Below are 18,725 nucleotides of genomic sequence, written 5' to 3' on the forward strand. Positions count from 1 at the left end.
GACACCAAGTCAGGAACACCTCTGTTTCATCAAGGAAGCTTTGCCAGGGCCACAATCATGTTATCCCAGCAGGTGGGAAATCTCTAATCTACAGCCCACAAAGACTCAGTTTCCTCTGGCTTCTATGCTGCAGGGATAAACTACCTTACTTGCACGTAGGCAGCTGAGTATGACAGTGGAGTGTACCTAGAGGAAACGGAAACACAGACCTGAGTTGTTTCATTTTGCTTGAAACAGGTCAAGTATGGAAGCAATTCCTGCCATAAATTTTACCCAGGTACCACTTTCTTTCCAGCTTCTGTGGAAGCCAGGCTGGAGGTTCAGCAATGGCAGAAAGGCTGGCACAGGACTTTTGAATGACCTGGTGGACAACCAGTAAAAGGACGGGTTTCTCTCACCCGCAACACATGAAAAGAGCATCTCAGTGCTCAGCAATATCCTATACAGACTGGAAACAGCTAGTTGCTGGGGCTGCACATCCAGCAGGCTAAATCACAGGGCAGAACAACCTGGATCGTCACAGGCAGCTGCCCTGTGATCTGGGAATGTTTATGGCACCACATCTCCCTTGTCTCCATGCTGGAGGCTTGACAGTGCTTTGCTGCAGTGGTGTACTGAAGCTACAAAGAGCAGAACAACTCTAAAAGCTGGTGGAATCCTAAGGGTTTTTAATTTCCCTCAGCAAGTTCACCATCTCCCAGGGAGTATAAGGAACACCAAAACAGCTTGTCTGCCAGGGGCACTTCCAGTACATTATCCACACACAGTTCCCAGGCAGAGTCCAACAACAGCAGCAGTTCCTAGATGTGCATAGCCATGTCATTCTCCTGGGCTGCTTGGTGAGTTTTCTGGGGTCAGAATCCATAGAGCAAATGAGGCAGCAGTGAGGAAGGAAAAAAAAATGGATAATGATAGAGAGATGGCAAAGGGGAACATAAAAACCCATATTATGGTGGGGGGATGGGACAATGCCTTGAGTAAAGAGTGAGGAGAGGGAAGCTGTGCTGCAGAGGAGGGACTTCTACCCACACTGCTGCTGGAGGAAGAGTAAATGCTGGCAGGGCAGGCAGTAACAGGCTGCTGCTCCTCACCTCCTCCTCCTCTGTGCTCCAGCTGCTGCGGGACAGGGTGGCGCCAGAGCTGCCTGCCTTGGCAGATGGGGACTCACATCAGGTTGGGCAAGTATCGAGCGAGTTCCTAGGATCATGATCCTTTCTTGGCTCTGGAGGCACTTTCCCATGCAAAAAAACCTCCTCTGTCCTGCCAGTCTCAATACCTTCCAAATTGTCCCAATTTTATTACCATGTCATGTGGCTGAACATTAACAACTTCCCAGCCAGGATGATGTCTAGTTCCTCGTGTTAAAGGCATCTACTCACTGATCAATACCTTTGGGCCCATTTGTTGTTTTCCTGAAGTGTCAGACACTTGACCAATTTGACAATCTTCCATGATGGAATGGCTGGCTTGCTTGATGAGAGGACAGCAGTGGATATATACCCTGACTTCAGTAAAGCCTTTGACCCTGCCTCCCACAACGTTCCCCTAGAGAAGATAATGGAAGTATGGGCTGGCTGAGGTAACAGTGAAGTGGACAGGAAACTGTGTGAACATCTGGGCCCAAGGAATGCTGATTAGTGGCATAAAGTCTAGCTGGAGGCTTGTAATTAGGAGTGTCCCCCAGGGGTCAATACTGTTGTATTTATTCTGTTTGGCATCTTCATTAATGAACTGTAAGATGAGGTAGAGTGTACCCTCAGCAAGTCTTGTTGGTGACACAAAACTGGGAGGAGCAGCTGACACACCAGAGGGTTGTGGTCCCATCCAGAGTGACCTTGATAGGCTGGAAAATGGCCTGGCAGGAACCTCAAAAAATTCAATGAGCTGAAGTGCAAAGTCCTTCACCTGGGAAACAATAACCCCAGAGACCAATAAATATTTGGGACCACCCAGCTGGAAAGCAGCATGACAGAAAAGGACCTGGGGTCCAGTGCTGGGTCCAGTTCTGGGCTCCCTAGTACAAGAGAGTCAGAGACATATTGGAGAGAGTCCAGAGAAGGGGCACAAAGATGACTAAGGGAATAAAGCCTTGCCCAGAGCAGGCAATGCTCAGCAAGTTGCAGCTGACATCATCCAGCCAGTGGTTGCCACAGTAACTGCACTTATGGAGGAAGGATAGGAGTTTTCTGGTCTAATGGAACAACTGCCACCTGTCTGGCTGTTGTCTCTGTGGCACGGCAGGAAAGGGCAATGCAGTTTTCTGAGGATGAGAAAATAAATACCTTTACCCACACTACACAAAGTGGGGCTCCCATCTGCTCCACCCTCCTGTGTGCTGCTACAGCTCTACACTTCACAGCCCTGTCCTCCCTGGCAACTGCACTGCTTCCCTAAACACTCAACCCAAGAATAAAAGCTGTGTTAGACAAGAAGAAATCAGCTGACTTAGGCAAGAACTATTGCTTTTCTCAGTTTAAACAGCAGATGTTATCTGCAGCCCTACCAGACCTATCCCAGTGGGAGCCAAAGCCTGAACCCCATGAGGACCACAGACCCCTCATTGTCAGTGGCTGAATGGATGTCTGACAGGCTTGGATAGGGAGCTCTTCACCCCCAGGGGTGCTGTCAGTCTAGTTTCTTAACAAGATCTGCTCACATGCACATCCATTACATGCAGGAGCAATAGTAGCAGGGGGAAGCCACACAAAACTCAAGCCTGGCAGACCTGATGGAACGCTACAGTGCTGCTCCATCCCTGTTCAGAGCAAGGGCAGCTGCACTGAGGTATACAGGACAGAAGTCACCCCTGTCTAATGTCCTCACCTACATGATGAACCAAGGGAAGGACAGATAAACCCTTTGCTCCAAGTCCACTGCTGCTTCATAGCAAAGCCCTCATGGAGAAATACAGCAGATGAAAAAAATGTACATGGTCACAAGAGATAGGGATCAGCCATCACCTCTGCTAAGCTTTGTTTTCGGCAGCAGTCACATGACAAAATCCTACTCTGCAGGCTCACCATTTGGAATCCAAAGGAAAAACTCCAAAGTATCTTTGGAGAGGGCCCAAACACAGGCTGGAACACTCTGACCAGCTACTGGATTTCCTGTTTTGTTTCCAGTGTGCCAGCCTGGGAGACTACAGCCTCCAGCATCCCATCTGCTGTCTGGGAGAACTGGAAAGAACAGGGCAGGCAAGCGCTCACCCTCAAAGCAACCTAGAAAAAAGGGGGCATGTCTTGGAAATGTTCTCACTGTGCACAGTCTCCTCTGTACACCCACATGTAACCAACTCAGCCTGGGGAATTTGCAGCTGTACTGAGCATTTCCAGCCGTGGCCCCAAAGTCACAACAACAGCACTTCAGATTTCAGCCCAATACAAGAACTGAGATCTCTGAAAAATAAACCAGGGTCTGGGTATCTCTAGATTGGCAAGTCAAGTTAGCAGACATATTAGGTCTCAATTTTGCTCTACTTAATGATGCAAGTGTTGGTCAAGTACTCATTAAGGGACTGCCAGTCCTCTGGTGGCCTAATTGAACATGGGACAGACAAAAGAGAGAAATGGGCACATACAAAAGGGACTGATTAAGATGACAGGCAATCTTCAGAAAGCTCTTTGGATGTTCTTTTATTTTGGAAGGCTCTTTCCTAGGCTATTTTGGACAGAAAAATCAAAGAAGGCACTCAGCACCTGGAACTATCCTAGGGACAATAAGCTGCATGCAATCCTCCCATGTGAGCTGACAGCGCACTACCTTACACAGAGCACAGTTATTGAATGCTCAGTGCTGATCTCTCCAGCAGGAGATGTGATGCCTGGTTGCCATCAACAGCAGTTAAAGGGGTCTGACAGACAAAGGGGAGGATTGGCTCCTGTATGGGGAATGGAGGCAAAGTACATTTGAGTCACTTCCAACTTTTCTTACCCAATCTGTTTTCTCCCTCTGGGCTGGGAGTACGGACAAACCCAGGACATGGCAAGCTTTAGTCCTGTTAAGGTCACCCCAGGGGTATGATGACAGCCATCTCCCTGTCACTTAAAGCATAGTACAGTCAAGAAAGGTCACAGCAAAACCTTGCCTGGGCAGTTCTCAGCCCTCTGCAAACTCACGTAACAGAGGTGGCACCTCACCCCTAGCCCAGCAGGGCCACACAGGTCATTGGGGCCCACCTGGCTAGCAGAGGGCAGCCTTCAGGTGCAGCACAAGAGGTCACTGTTCCCTAGCAATGTTCCCAGTGCTGTGAAATGCAAAGGCAGCTGGCAATGGCTGCATCACTCACTGCTCCAGGTGACCTGGCTGGACCCTGCACTCTCCACCACAGCCCCGACAGCCACCTCCACCCGGTGCTGAGGCACCAGTGATCCAGCAAAGGGCAGCTCAAAGACACTACCCAGCTGTCTTGTCTACCCAGCAGCACCCCCTTGAGTGAGGAAAGGTCCTGCCACATCCTCACCTGTGAGGGCTCAAAGATACCTAGGGCAGTTTCATCTTGATGGGACCATGAGTGAAAAAAAGAGGTCATTTCCAGCCTATGCTCACACTTTATTATATACAGAGACACAGTGAGTGTAAGAACATCGACATGGGACATGGACAGTAAGGGATGCCCAAAGGCAATCCCTTCTGTCCTCTTGGTGCAACCAGTCAGCATAATTTATACAAATAATACAATATTTGAACAATAAATAAGTTTTATAAATTAGATCAAGAAATTAAAAAAACGTAGGAAGACAAAGCAGCAAGGAATGATTTTGAGGACTGTGACACATTCACAGCAGTGACATCACCATCTCACCTGCACACCAGCAGCTGGAGCACAGACACCCATCAGCACTTTTCTCTCACTGTACTATGACAAAATCCAACTGAGCAGGGGCAACCAGTTCACTAGTGCTGTGTTGTCATGGTCTAGGAGCCCTCTGTCCTTCAAAAGCCCCTTCAGAAAGGGTGCTTGCAAACAAGGTATAACTGCAGACCCACCGTGCAGTCACAGCTTGTCTGTTTGGCACAGGAAAAATCCCTCAAACTGGTCTCTTCTATCCTTCAGATGGACACTGGCACGGTATCAACTGGGTCGGCCAGGGGGTAGTGGGGGAAACATCTCTAAGGAACAGGGGAGAGAAGAGATGAGGCAATGCTCTCTTTCACTTGTGGGAGGCAGAGATGCTCTCATTCATGATTCCAGAGGTCTGGCACACTCCTTCCACATGCCCTGGCACTGATAGACACCAGGTAGGTGACAGTGCCAGCCAATCCCCTGGCAAGGAGGGGGTTACCACAAGGACTGCAGGGATGCTGCTCAGAATTAAAGAGTTACTAGTCAAAGGACAGCAGTAAAAGGCTGCCACTGCTTATCCAAGGGGAAAATAACACTAAAGCAGCCAGTCCCAAACCCCTGGAGAGGCCACACAGACACTGATTTGATCCCCTCCCCAGCAGCCTCAAGGCCTCCAGCTCGCTCCCAAAGATGCTGGCAGCTGGCAATGAGAGAGGCAAGGACTCTGTCCATCATGGATAGCTCTCAGCAGAAAGGGGACAACTTGAAACCTGTCCCCTCCTGCCAATCCCCTTCCCATTTTGCCCCCAAAGAAGGATGTTGGCATGTGAAGAAACCGGGGATTGAGGGAATAGGGCAGTGAGAGAGAAATGGGAACAGATGGAGATCTGGGATGGGGAACTGACCCCTCTGCCCTCACATGTACAAACTGTTACTCATCCAGGCCTGGTATCAAGTCTGCAATACTGTCCACATAGTAATTGGGCACCAGATCCTTGGCAGCGGCGCTGTCGCTGGCCATGTAGGCCTGCGCCTCTTCCAGGCGGGACACGCCTGTCAGGGTGAGAATGGTGGCAAGGCCGCAGTTCTTGCCGAAGAGGATGTCTGTCTCCAGACGGTCTCCCACCATGAGGGTGCGGGACGGGTCGACACCGAAACGCTCCACGATGCAATCAAACATGTACGTATTGGGCTTCCCCACCACCAGCGCCTTGCGGCCCGAAGCCGTTTCCACCGCGGCCGTGAGGCTGCCAGTCCCTGCAGGGAGGGAAGGAGGAGGAACAGAAGTAGCCGCGGGAAACTCAGCACCCCGGCTCCCGCCACAGGACAGGGATGCTGGCAGCCCTGCTTCGGGAGCTGGCAGGGACGTGCCAGGGCATCCCTGCTCGCCCTGCCGCTCAGGGAACAGCCTCGCCCTCGCCGGGAACGGCGAACCCCACCCGAGCCCCCCCCCGCCACAGCCCCTTCCCCCCGGGGCGGCGCGGGACGGGGGCGCGGGCTCACCGGGGGTGCGCTGGCCGTCGCTGAGCGGGTGCCAGGGGTCGGGGTCGGTGGCCACCAGCAGGCACTGCGGGTCGCGCAGGTAGCCGCAGGCCTGCGCCAGCTTGGCGAAGGTGAACTGGTCGTCGTAGCCCACCAGGACGGCGCGCACCGGCTCGCCGGGTGCCGGCTCGCCCTCGCCCGCCAGACGCAGCCCGGCGTCGCGCACCTCGCCGCGCAGCCCCTCGCCGCCCAGCACGAAGACGCGGCCGGCCCCGCTCCCGTTCCCGCCGCCGCCGAGGAGGCGCTGGCGGAGGAAGAGCGCGGAGCAGAGCGCGGAGCTGAAGACGTGCTCGGCGCGCACGCCGCGGAAGCCGAGACGGCTGAAACGCCGCTCCAGCTCGGCCACCGAGCGGCGGCTGTTATTGCTGACGAAAAGGGCGGCCTTGCCGCTGCGCCTCAACCGCTCCAGCAGCTCGGGGGCGCCAGGCACGGCGCGCTCGCCCGCCCACAGGACGCCGTCGCAGTCGAAGAGCAGCCCCTGCGCCGGGCCCAGCACCTCCCGCAGCCCCGCGCCGCTCAGCCGCCGGCAGCTCGCCATGCTGCCGCCGCCGCCGCCGCAGCCCGCCGGCCGCCCCGCCCCGCCGCGCAGCCAATCACCGCCCCCTGCCGCGCCCCGCCTCGCCGCGCCGCCAATCACCGCCCCCCCGCCCTCCCACCGCCACCAATGGGAGGCCCTGACGCTCCCAGGGGCAGGATCGGGCCGAGGGCCGGCCCCCAAAGTGACAGCGGCGGGGAGGGGGCGGGGACAGGCCGGGGCCGCTGCCCATTGGCTGGAGCCGCCGTGCCCTGCCCGCGCCCCCCGCCGTGCCCGCGCAGCCGCGCAGCGCCCCCTGCCGGCAGGCGGGGCTGAGGCAGCGCGGCCGCCATTACGGCCCGGCCCGCGTCTCCGCCGGCCCTGGGCGCCGGCCGCGCTCCCGCCTCCGACCCTCCCCGCTGCGGCCCACGGGCTGCACCCTCCAGCACCTCAGACTGCCAAGTGTGCCCTGCTCACACCGGCCTGCGGCTTTGACACCAGCTTCTCAAATACTGGCAAAATATCAACAAGCACTTAGGCTGGAAAAGCCTTCTACTAACATCATCGAGTCCAGCCGCAGACTGAACCATGTCAACTAGAGCGTGGCACTGAGTGCCGCATCCAGCCTTTCCTTAAACACCCCCAGGGACGGTGACTACAGCACCTCCCCGGGCAGCCCATTCCCATGTCTAATCACTTTCTGTGAAAAAGTTCCTCCTCCTGTCCCACCTAAACCTCCTCTGGTGCAGCTTGTGGCTATGTGCTCTTGCTGCCTGGAGGAAGAGGTCAGTCTCCATGTGCCTATGGCCTCCTTTCAGGGAGCTGTAGAGAGTGATCAGGGCATCCCTGAGCCTCCTTTTCTACAGGCTGAACAACCCCAGCTCCCTCAGCCTAATAGAACATGCACTCCAAATATATGTATCTATATCTATATATATATCTATGTATCTATCTATATATATATATCTATATATATATTTTTATACATCCATCTGTGTGTTCCCAAGCAATGCATTTTACGGCAAACTGGGGCTGGGATCATGGCTGAGCATCTGTGAATGGCCCCATAGGGCCAAGCTGTCCGTGCTGGCCGGAAAGCTGCAAGCAGTGTCTGGGCCTGCAGTGGGGGAACTGGGTGGGGATCAGGGCAGGGATCAGGGCAGGGATGTGGTGGCTGGGCTCTGGCAGGACATGGTAGTGTGGGGAGGTGGAGACCGAGACGGCAGAGTGAGACAAGGCAGGCAAAGCATGCCAGGTGGTGTGAGCCAAGGGTGGAGGACCGAGAGATACTATCCCTCAGGCCACCCTGGCATTTCCACAGCGTCTGCTGGGTCCCAGAGAGGTGCCAGATCCCGTCTCCCCAACCTGTGATTCCTCCATGCCTCTCACCCTGTTCAGTTCTCTGTGGGCTGTCCTTCTGGGGCCGATGTAGCCAGGGGGCTTTCTCCTGCAGGCAGTGGCTGCCCCTCCTCTGTGGTTCCTGGCACAGAGTCCACGGCAGCCGCTGCGTCAGCCTCCCCAGAGGAAGGCTTGGGGGATGGTGGGGCATCTCGGCTGTGGCGGGGTGCTGGCTGCGGAGGGAGCGGCGGCGGCACGGAGGGGGCTCGGCTGGGCGCAGTGCGGCGCGGCAGGGCCTTGGGGCTGGCGGCCTGGGCAGGAGCTGAGCTCCGGGGCTGCGCCACGGGCGGCGGCGGCGCTGCGGGCCGGGCCGGAGCTGGGCGTTTGCCTGGAAAGAAAGCTGAGCTGGGCTGGCTCCTCTCCACTGGGGTGTCTCCGAAGGGCACAGGGGCTGCAGACAGCTGGTCAGACAAATTGCCCCTTGCCCAGCTCCTGTCCTGAAGACACAAGCGCACACCAGCTTTTCTGGGGGCTTTTCCCTCTTCCCTTCACAAAGGCCATGAGCTTTGACACCTCTTTACCGGAGGTGTTCAACCCAACACTGGAGGACATACTTCGTCCATCCCACGGTCCCATCTTGGCTGGATCATGGCCATGCTGCCCTGGCCAGAGGCCTTTCCCACAAGGACATCCCCTGACTAAACCACAGGAGGTGGCATTGGGGGTGTAATTTCCCAAGCATCCGAGGTACCCTAACCTTTGCGGGCAGTGTTGTCAGTCATCACTGGAGCTGGTGGCCCTGCAGCTTCAGGAGATGGCCTGGGCAGTCCTGGGGATGCCGGCTGGGACCTGGCCTCGGGGTCCTTGCAGGTGCTGTGCAGAGAACAAGGTAAGTCAGGCTTTGGGTGGGCATGGTGGTCCTGGCTGTGAGGCACCTTGCAGCCACCTGTGAGAGTATGGCCCTGGTGTGGGATGGAGGGACGACGTGGGAGAGCTGGGACAGCCGGAGCCTCTAGCTCCCATCAGACTTACGCCTCTCCATCCAAAATGGTCGGGGTACTCGCTGGAGGGGTCGCAGGAGTTGGCTCTTCCTCTGGGACAGCCTTGGAAAGTCCGGTGTTTGTGGGCAGCATGAACATGCCTGAGACATTGAAGTCTACCTCTGGGTGAAGAGAAAGGAGGAGATCCTGTGAGGAAGCACTTGCCACCTGGAGCAATGAGCCCACAGTAGAGAGCCAGAGCAGCCTCCTGCTTCTCTCCTCCTGGAGATGGAGAAATGTTCCCTTCCCTTCCACTCCCTCTCACTCTCTGGTGTGGGCCACCAAGAGATGCCCTGGCCCTACCTCCAGGGAAGAGAGTGTCCACATTCTGGATGAGGGCTTCCACCACAGCCTGGATGGAGGAGACCGAGGCCAAGTCCAGTTGCATGGGGTCTCTGAGAGACAGGGGTGGGGGAGGCATCAGAAAAAGGGTTTAGGGGTATTAACCCCAAATGGGTTTTTGTGTTCATTCCGCGGGGGTCAGGGTCTGAAGGGAAGGCAGCCCAGCCAAGGGCCATGACAACATGGGTGATGGGCCTTTTTCCCTGACCTGGGAACCCTGGTTTGGTGTTGGACACCAGTGGTGTTGAAAGCCACCCATGTCACAACTGCTTTGGGCCTTAGTCCCCTCCTTTACTGCTTTGCAGAGTGGCTAAGAGGACATGTGCTGGGTGAGGGGACATGCAACCTGGGGAGCATGGGAACAAGGGACAGGACTTGAGGATGGAAGAGTTGTAAGTGCTTTAGACCAGCCTGAAGGCTGCTGGATCAGCCTTTGCCATGGCATTTGCCTTCAGGGCACCCCAGCTGGGGCTAGACAGCTGCCTCCCACCCCTTCAAACCAGACCTTACCCTGTGCTCTGCTGAGACCACAGCAGGTTTGGGCCCAGCACAATGGCGATGTTGCTGGGGGTCATTTTATTCACCTCCTGGTGTTCAGCCAGCTTGGCTAAAAACTTGATCAGATACCTGTGGGGTGAAAGGAGGGCAGGCCTTTAGTAGGTAGGGATTTGAGGGGGGAATGGCTACCCCTGGTGATTGCTTGGGGCTGAAGAAGCCGTATTCTGACCAAAACACCTGAGATTGTTGTAGCTGTCCTGGGGCAGGCGGCTGCAGGTGGCTCGCAGGCTCTGCACGCGGCTGTCAATGTCCTTTAGGCTGTAAGAGAGAAGGAGGAGCAGAGAGCTCGGCCTGTTCCCTGTGGCAGATGGGGACACAGTGGACAAGGAGGAAGGCCAGTGTTGGAGGAAGGCCTGCAGGCTGCCCCGTGCAGGCCATAGCCCTGGAGGTGGAGATGTCCTGCTTTACTGGGCAGTGAAGGCAGGCATGCACAGAGGCTCTGTGTCCGTATCTCCCCAAGTGAGACAGAGCACCCTTGCTCCAAGTGCCGGGAGGGATGGAGGGGGGTTGACTGGGGGCTTTTTGAGACCTGCCAGGGATTTCCACCCCAGTGCCTGGACCCACCTGGCCGCTTTGACCCATTCGTCATAGAGTTCGAAGGTCATCAAAGGCTGGGGCAGCTCCCGCAGGTAGGATTTCAGTGCACCTGGGGGGAGAGGGGGAGCAATGGAGCTGATGGCAGGGACTGCCCAGTCATGTCACCCCACCGTGCCTTGCTGGCACTCACCAGCCACAGCGTGGGGGTCTGAGTAAAACTCCTCCAGAGCATTGGAGCCGCTGGCCAAGCTGCTCTTCAGCTTCCTCAGCACTGATGCGCCTGCTGCCAGCCGGAAGAGTCCCTGGGGATGGCATGAAGAGGGAAGAGGTGCATTTTGAGTTTGGGAGGAGTGCATCTGGGGGAAGAAAGGTGTTGAGGGGGTCTGGAGCACTCCCTACCTCCTCCTTCATGCCGGAAGCCAACAGCATCATGACACAGGCTTCGATGGGAAGCGCAATCTCCCGGCCCAAGCTCTTGAGGTGTGTCTCTAGGGACACACCGTAGTACCCTGCCACTGGGGTGTCTGTCGTGAAGGAAGGCTCTGGAAGAGGAAGGAAAATGTCAAGAGGGATGGTGGGCAATCCCTGGGACCATCCAGCATTTGCCCATGGCAACATCCTGCTCCAAGCCAAACTTGGCTGGCTACAGGCAGAGGCAGGACATGCAGCATCCCCAACCCATGTCAAGCTGCGTCCCCAACCTACCAACCCAACACGGTAGGCAGCAGCAGGTGTAGGGAGGGAAAATTAGCCTTTTCCAGCTTTGCTGGACACACTCGTATCCCACACTTGTATCTCAAACTCAGGCTCAGCTGCAGCCCTTGCCAGGCTGCATGGGGAGCCAGAGGGTACCTGTCTGTCTGTGGCTTTCCCTCAGCTCTGCTAGAGCCGAGTCCAGAGATTCCAGTGACTGCCGGTGGTACTGGGCTTGGATTTCCAAAAGCTGCCAGACAGAAGACGGCAAACAGCACTCATATGGCACCAGTCCCTCTTGGAGAGGTACCCGTTCCCAGGACATTGCACCCACATGAAGACAGGGCAAAGAGGGAGCTGCAAGGGGAGCCCCCCTGGGGTCCATGGGACTATGTCTGTACTAAGGGGTAGAGGGCAGATTGGAGAGGGGCATCTTCAGGACAAGCTGCTTGTTTGCACTTGGTGCTAGCAGTGGCATTAACCTGCAGTGGCTGGAGCAAGGCCAGCTATAGGCATCTGCTGATGCCTTGATCTGTCCCCTGCCCTGCTTGGGGGCACTTGGTGTGGATGGGGGCAAGGCTGGGCTCAGACATGTTTCAGCTGACATTCACACATCTGCTGGGGAGAAGTGAAACAGAGGACTTACTTTGATGAAGTAGCTGGCGTAGATGTCCTCTTTGGTGGAGAAGTGGTAGAGGTCAGCCATGTATTCATCCTGGGAAGGGAGACAAAGAAGAGCAATTTTCCAACCCCTCCCTGGCACCCAAGGAAGAGGAGACAGCTCCATGAAGCCATCTCATCTGGTCTGTGAGTGGTCTAGACAGGGTCTCTGGGGGAAGTGGGGCTTTCTCCTTGCTTCCATTAGTTGTGTTTGGGTAGTGGCAGAAACCTGCCCCATGATCAAAGTCCTGGCACAAGTTGCTCAAGAACAAAAGGCCTCTGCACCTTCAGCTCCAGTGAGCTCACGAGCTCTGCCAGACGAGGTGCTGGGCTTTTCAGAGACACAGAGCAGAAGTGGAGAAAGCTGATGTGAAACTTCCCTGCCACTCATGACAGATCCTAGCTCAGCTGTTTTCCAGTCTGAGGGGACTCCATATGCTCCCTGATTTAGCCCCTGGACCCTCCTCTCTGCAGCAGCTTGCACTTTGAATTCCTTTACTCTTTTTCTTCCCTGGGCTTGGGCCATCTCCCGGTTTCTGCTTGAGGGCCCCATTTGCTTTCAGAGGGCAGGACATGCTGGCTGGCTGCAGTCCATCCTAGCGTGGGGTCACCTCGGACAAGACTGGTGGAAGGGAGCAGGTCTGCAGCCCTGGAGCTGATCCATAGGGGAGAGCAAGTGGCCATCTCACCTTGCACTGCTCCACCTTCCTCTTCACCTCCTCCTCTTCTTCCTTCAAGATCTCCAGTTTGTTGGCAGCAGAAGATGCCCCTGAGCCAGCACCAGCTCCAGTGCTGTTACTGGAACTCTTGGCAGCTTGGTTCAGCCTTTGGGGTGGGAAAGAAGAGGCACATTTATGGTCTCAGTGCCAGGAATGTTGGGTAGAACTGGTGTGCAGACTTTCAGAGAAATCTGGCATGGCAAGGCCTACTTCTGGCAAGAGCTGGAACGAGGTGATCTCAGTGTCCCAGGCAGCACTAGGGCAGTTTACTGCCTTTGCAGCAGAGCTGCCCTTCTCTCTGGTGCTATGGAATCAGCATGTGAGCCCAGAGCAGGATGCACCTACAGAGGAGCTAGCTGGGTGCTCCTGGAGAGCTATTGGAAATAGAGTCTCCAGGGCAATTACCCTCCTCTCTCCCCCAACCAGTCTGGGGGCTGTGCTCTGTATGCCCTGGGCCCCCAGGGCTGCAGTGTGCCCCATACCGGCTCTTGATTGTGTTCCAGTCAGAAATTAACTTCTGGAGGGTCTTCTTGCGCTTCAGGATGATGGGGAGCTCCTCCTGGGGGAGAGAGGGCCAGAGTGAGCAGGTGAGGCCAGGCCTGGGGACACAGGAAGGAGTGGTATAAGACTGGAAAATGGAGCCCGTAGAGCAGCCAGGACTACCTCACTGAGCTTGTTGAGCGGCTGCAGGACGTAGTGCTCCAGGTCAATCTCAAACTCAGCCACAATTTTGGCCAGTGAGCTCTGTATGCAGCAACCCATCTCCAGGGCTTTCCTGTGTGGGACAGAGATGCAATGACTGCGGGCTGGAGCCATGCCCCTGTCTGACCCGACATCCCCCCTGTACCTGTACCCGTACCCACGTGGGACCCTGAGCCAGCCCCCGGCCCTGCTCTGCTGTTGGAGGCTGAAGGTGCTGGCTGTCCCTTCTCCCAGTGTTTGCTCTGGGGACATGGTTTGAGCCATGGCAGCCCCTGAGCCAAGACAGTGTCACCACTGGGATCTGGCATCTTTTGGAGTCACCCTGGCATTTTTTCCCACCAGTACTTACCCAAGGCTGGACTCCGTGTCCAGTTCCTTGAAGCTCTCAGCCATCGCCATGGACAGAGCCATCAAGGGCAGCTTCTTCTGCACAGAGCCAAGGATTTGGGAGAGAAGTGGTGACACCACTGTGCCTGGCCACACTGTGGTGCTCCCCACCACAGGGCACCATGGGTGCCAGAGTTCATGGGGGTTTGGGAAGGAACACAAGGGCTTTGGAGGGTTATTCAGTGCAAAGACACTGTCTCTCAGGAGTGTCCTAAATTAGTGATGATTGAGGGGGTTGCCCTGCTCTGCTCATCCCAGGCACATGCTGGAGGCCACTGCTGACAATGGGACCTGGGCTTGGCATAGCCTTGGACCACCCTTCAGCAAAGCTGGCAAAGCAGGGGCCTGACATCCCTGTTTTTGGCAAGGGACAGAGCTGGCGTGAGCACAGACGGTGGTGGGAAGATTTTTCTTACCACTCGCTTGTCCATCTCGGAGCCACACTGTCCCTGCAGGCATGCCTGGAGCCTCTTGGACACACTGTGAGCTGCTCGCTTGGCCGGCTCAATCCTCTGCTCAATCTGTGGGCAGAAAAATGGGACTGGGGAAGCCATTTTGTCAGCCATGGCCACCTCGAGCCCGTTTCTCCACTACCCAGCTCTGGCTGAGGATGGCCTGCTGTGCTGGTTTTGCATGGGCTGGTTTTTGGTAGCAGGGGGAGCCCAGGAGGTGACTTCTGTGAGAAACTGCCAGAAGCTTCCATCATGTCCAGCAGAGCCAATCCCTGATGGCTCTGAAGGTGGGCATGCTGCTGGCCAAGCCTGGGCCAATTAGAGATAGTGGTAATGCCTCTGTGAAAACACATTTAAGAATAAAATCAAAACAAAGTGGGGACACATTTTTTTTCCTAGCCAGAGAAGAGAAGGAGGTGAGAACATGTGAGGGAAACAACATGGAGACACCAAGGTCAATGGAGAGGGAGGGGAGGAGATGCTCCAGGCACTGGAGCTGAGAATCCTCTGCAGACCACGGTGAGACCATGGCGAAGCAGCTATGCCCCTGCAGCCCATGGGGATCCACGCAGGGACGGAGATCCACCCACAGCCTGTGGGGGAGGTGCTGATTCTGGAGCGGGAGGAAGCTGTGATTCAGTGAGAGACCTGCTGGAGAGAGGGCCCCTGCTTCCAGGAGCAGCCTGTCGTTGGAGGACTGTACCCCATGGAAGAGTGACCCATGCTGCAGCAGTTTGGGGAAGACTGCCGCTCATGAGATTTGGAGCCAGGCTGGAGAAGTTCACAGAGAACTCAGGTCTCCCGTGGGAGGGACCCCAGGGTGCAGCAGAGCAGCAGAAGGACTCTGCCTCAGCAGTGGAAGAAGATCTCGGATGATGAACTGACAAAAACCCTCACACCCTGTCCCCTGCACTGTCAGTGGGAAGGAGGGAAGGGTTGGGGGAAGAAAAGGTGTTTTTAAGGGCTTATTTTACTTCTCATTATCCTCCTCTGATTTTGTTAGCAATAAATTCACTTTGTACCTCTAAGTCAAGCCTGTTTTGCCCTTGGAGTATTTTCTCCTGATCCTTAACTCATGAAGGCTTCATTAAATTTTTCTCTGCCCAGCTGTGGCAGGGGAGGATGAGTGAGTAACTTTTGTGGGTACATGGAATTTGGCCAGTGTCAAACCACGACACCTGCCCAGCATCCTGCCACAGCCTGGAGCATCTGGTCCAGTGAAAAGGGAGCACAGCTCCTGGTCAGGATTCATCCCTCTGTGAGCAGTTGAGAAAGCCCTTGCTGGTAGCTGGAGCCTGCCAATCCCTTGACACCATGGTCCTGAAATCACCCTCTGGCACGCGGGCAGATCCCAGCCCTGTGACTTGGACTGCCGGCAGGACAAATGGCAGGCAGGAGCGGGGCAGGTTCCCACGCCCAGGCACAAGCAGACACACGCCTGCCAGCCCAGCCCACACCTCACCTGCAGCAAATCTTCTGACAGGAGCTCAGTTGCTTCTTGGGCTCTGCAGAGGAAGGAGAAGGAACCATAAGCAAATGGGGATGACCTCCACCCAGCTTCTTTGGGAAGGCAGGTCCTTATGCATCCTACCCGCCTCTCTTTGCGCTCCTGGAGCAGGAGACACAGGCTATAGCCTGGACCATCAGATACGAGGCTGTGGGTAGAACGAGCCTGGGAGGACAAGAACAGCAGGAGCAGGGCAAGAGAGCCAAGTTTGCTGGCTGGTGGACACCCCATCAGACTGGGTTTCCAGTTCAGTGCACCTCAGTCAAAAAGTCCAGATGTGGCCTGTGTTTTTGGAGTCAGAGTGCTTAGCAGGGCCACAACAGGAGCAGGATGTTCACTGTCCCTGACTGCCTCATCTCTCCCCTGAAGGTGAATCCAGGGCAGTGATGCTGCAGTCTGGCACACATCTTTGCAGGCCTGGGTAGTCAGTAGCAGTGGGGACACTGGTGTGGGAGCAAGGGTATCCTTGTGATCAAACTGGGGTCCAAGACCAACAACAGCCCCTCCAGAAATGCCTACCCAAACCCAGCTTTTTGTGGTTCTGCTCAAAACCAAATTCAAAACCCACCAGCCACCATGACTGTAAAACCTCCCAGATGCCTCCTATAGAGGAAGCCTTGCTTCACAGCCTGCTATCATTGCTATGTCCAGGAATCCCATTTGATTTCCATCTGCTGCTGCTTTGTCCCCAGTTCACATTTCTCTCTTTTCACTGCCTGCCAAAGCCAATGTGGGATGAGGATGTGGAGCTGCAGGAAACATGGGTGGTTTGGTTGAAGGCAAGCAAGATCACGTGAGGTCATGGTCCATAGAGGAGAGGCTCCTCAGCAAGTGAAGAGCTTGCTCCTGGACTTCACAACGTGCTTGAGGCTTGCCTGCATGACATGAAGCAAACGGGAGATGCATCTGACATGGATGAAATCTTGAGGGAAGAGGAATGGGAAGGAGCATCATGCTCCCTTCGAGGGAATGAAGGAGAGCAAGAGGCCACCAGCATATAGGAGTTGCTTCCTCATGGTTGATTTGCTGGGCTGGCTGAAGGACCTCAATGGTTTAGGGGACACACTTGGTCCCACTTAGCCACCTAGGGCTGGGAACCTGCAGAGGTAGCAGTAGGAAAGGGAGTGAGGGGGCTGGGCAGGGAGAGCCCAGCCCTGTAATTTCAGTTCTGGGTTTTGCAAGGGGAGAGCTTTGGAAAGCCAAAGAGAAAAAGAAGGAAATGGCAGAGGTAGAACAGGGACAGAGGGTTTTGTGTGAAGCTGTAAGTCCTCCATGGGTCCATCCGAGGGCCCCTGGTTCTCTCCTCAAAGGGCATTCTGGCCTGCTCACACTGCTGGGCTGGCCAGAACTATGCAGGGCATTTGGCTCCTGTGGAGCACCCCAGACTCAGCAGGGAGGGCAGGTCCCAGCCCGCTCACCCTCCTGGGTGAGTGCCAGGGGGCATAGCATGTGGCTGGAAGGTCCCTCCCCATTGCCCCACTGCCCCGTATCCTGGCAAAGCTAAGCTTGGGAAAGTCCTGTTTCCTGGTGAATGCAGGAATGTGGGCCCTGGGAGAGGCAGCTGGGCTTGAGGATCATTTACTGCTGAGCAGCACCAATGCAGCCTTCACAAACTCCCTTAGCTTGTGCTGAAGATGCTCTAAACCCTAAAGGTTTCCCCTCCTTTCCCCTTTTCCCAGGCCACCAGCCCCAGCACAAGCCCTCCAGGACCCGCATCCCACTCCCTCCGGTACGGCTAGTGGAGAGGTCTTTACCTGATGGTGGTGTTGGGATGGGACAGCTGCTGGCGCATTCGATTAAACTGTCTTTTCATCATCTTGAGAGTCAGGAGGAGACCACAAAAGCTGCTCTGCTTGGCTGTTCCCGCTCAGGTCCCCTCGGTAATGCTTGGCATCGGATGCCTGCAGCCCCTCTTCTCCCCGGAGCCACTTTGCTTTTTCCGGAGGACCTCTCCCTCCTTACTCCTCTTCTTCGCTCCCTCGTTCCCTCTTTTTCAGTTTCCCCAGCTGGTCCCCTCCCTAGTCCCTCCCTAGGGATGCCCTGCCTGCTTTCTTTTCCCCTCCCTTGAACTTCGTTCTCTCGCTCCCTCTCCTTTTCTGAGCTTCCTTCCTCCTCCTCCGCCCCTCCGCCACAGATCAGGTAAGAACAGTTCAGAGCTCCTGCCCCGTTCTGTGTTCCTGTCACCAGCCCACAAGTAAAAATAACTTCAGCCCAGCCTTAAAGGGGAAATTTTATTACAGCATACACATAACAAGGCAGGACAAGCACAAGCCGCTGCCGAGCCCGAGTGAAGGGCCCACGCTGTTTCTTGCTCTGTCTCAGCTGGGGTGGTTCCCCTTCCTTCCTTCCCGTGCCCACCAGCAGCTGTGCCGCGGGGCAGCCCGTGCGGTGCCAGCTGGCTGTGCAGTTCATACGGGGTGCCTGGTGTACACCCTGCCCTACCTGGTCACCCAACTCTGCCGGCACTGCTCAGGCACCTCTCCATGCTCCACCCTCTTCCCCTGCGACATACCGCCTTGTTGTGACAAAAGCAGCAAAGCACAAGCAGCAAAGCCACCCCTGCACCCCTCTCGCTGCCTTCCCTCGCTGCCGTCGCTGAGGCTCTCCGGAGCCACCACTAAGTTGCGGCCAAGCTGCTGCCTTGTGTTTTTGGGAGGTCCCTCCCCCCGCCAGATGAGCGCCTCCGAGCAGGGCCAGCAGCACCCGCAGTTGCATGGGGACCGCAAACTCCCGGTTCTCAGGCTCAGCTGTTGCCTGATCTCTGCAGAGCTGCACCAGAGCTCATATCCTTTTTTTTTTTTTTTTTCTCTTTTTGTCGAAAAACATCCACTTCACACCACCATGACTTTTCGTGTTGACTCTATGAGATGTGTATCTCACCTGATTTCTGGCTACCTGCAGATAGGACTTTTCACCTGCACTAAGAGAGGGCAGAGGTTGCTGTTGGCTGG

General features: G+C 55.8%; 2 protein-coding genes across 2 annotated transcripts; both read right to left on the reverse strand.

Annotated features, from left to right (window-relative positions):
* Window positions 1-4,578: 4,578 nt before the first annotated feature.
* Window positions 4,579-6,867, reverse strand: PDXP (pyridoxal phosphatase). The gene is made up of 2 exons (XM_084205654.1): window positions 6,287-6,867; window positions 4,579-6,040 (listed from the first exon to the last, which is right to left on the reverse strand). Exons 1-2 carry the CDS (start codon window positions 6,861-6,863, stop codon window positions 5,715-5,717), a joined length of 903 nt encoding a protein of 300 aa, XP_084061780.1. The 5' UTR covers window positions 6,864-6,867; the 3' UTR covers window positions 4,579-5,714.
* Window positions 6,868-8,233: 1,366 nt separating this feature from the next.
* Window positions 8,234-17,590, reverse strand: SH3BP1 (SH3 domain binding protein 1; the record flags this gene model as incomplete). The annotated part of the gene is made up of 18 exons (XM_084205412.1): window positions 8,234-8,565; window positions 8,935-9,050; window positions 9,210-9,339; window positions 9,521-9,612; window positions 10,070-10,186; window positions 10,295-10,375; window positions 10,682-10,763; window positions 10,845-10,956; window positions 11,054-11,196; window positions 11,507-11,597; window positions 11,994-12,062; window positions 12,697-12,832; window positions 13,209-13,285; window positions 13,390-13,501; window positions 13,778-13,854; window positions 14,232-14,336; window positions 15,730-15,772; window positions 17,529-17,590. The coding sequence occupies 18 exons, from the start codon at window positions 17,588-17,590 to the stop codon at window positions 8,234-8,236; spliced, it is 1,977 nt and encodes a 658-aa protein (XP_084061538.1).
* Window positions 17,591-18,725: the final 1,135 nt, after the last annotated feature.

This window comes from Fringilla coelebs, assembly GCF_963513975.1.
Source record: "Fringilla coelebs genome assembly, chromosome: 5".
Classification (NCBI taxonomy): domain Eukaryota; kingdom Metazoa; phylum Chordata; class Aves; order Passeriformes; family Fringillidae; genus Fringilla; species Fringilla coelebs.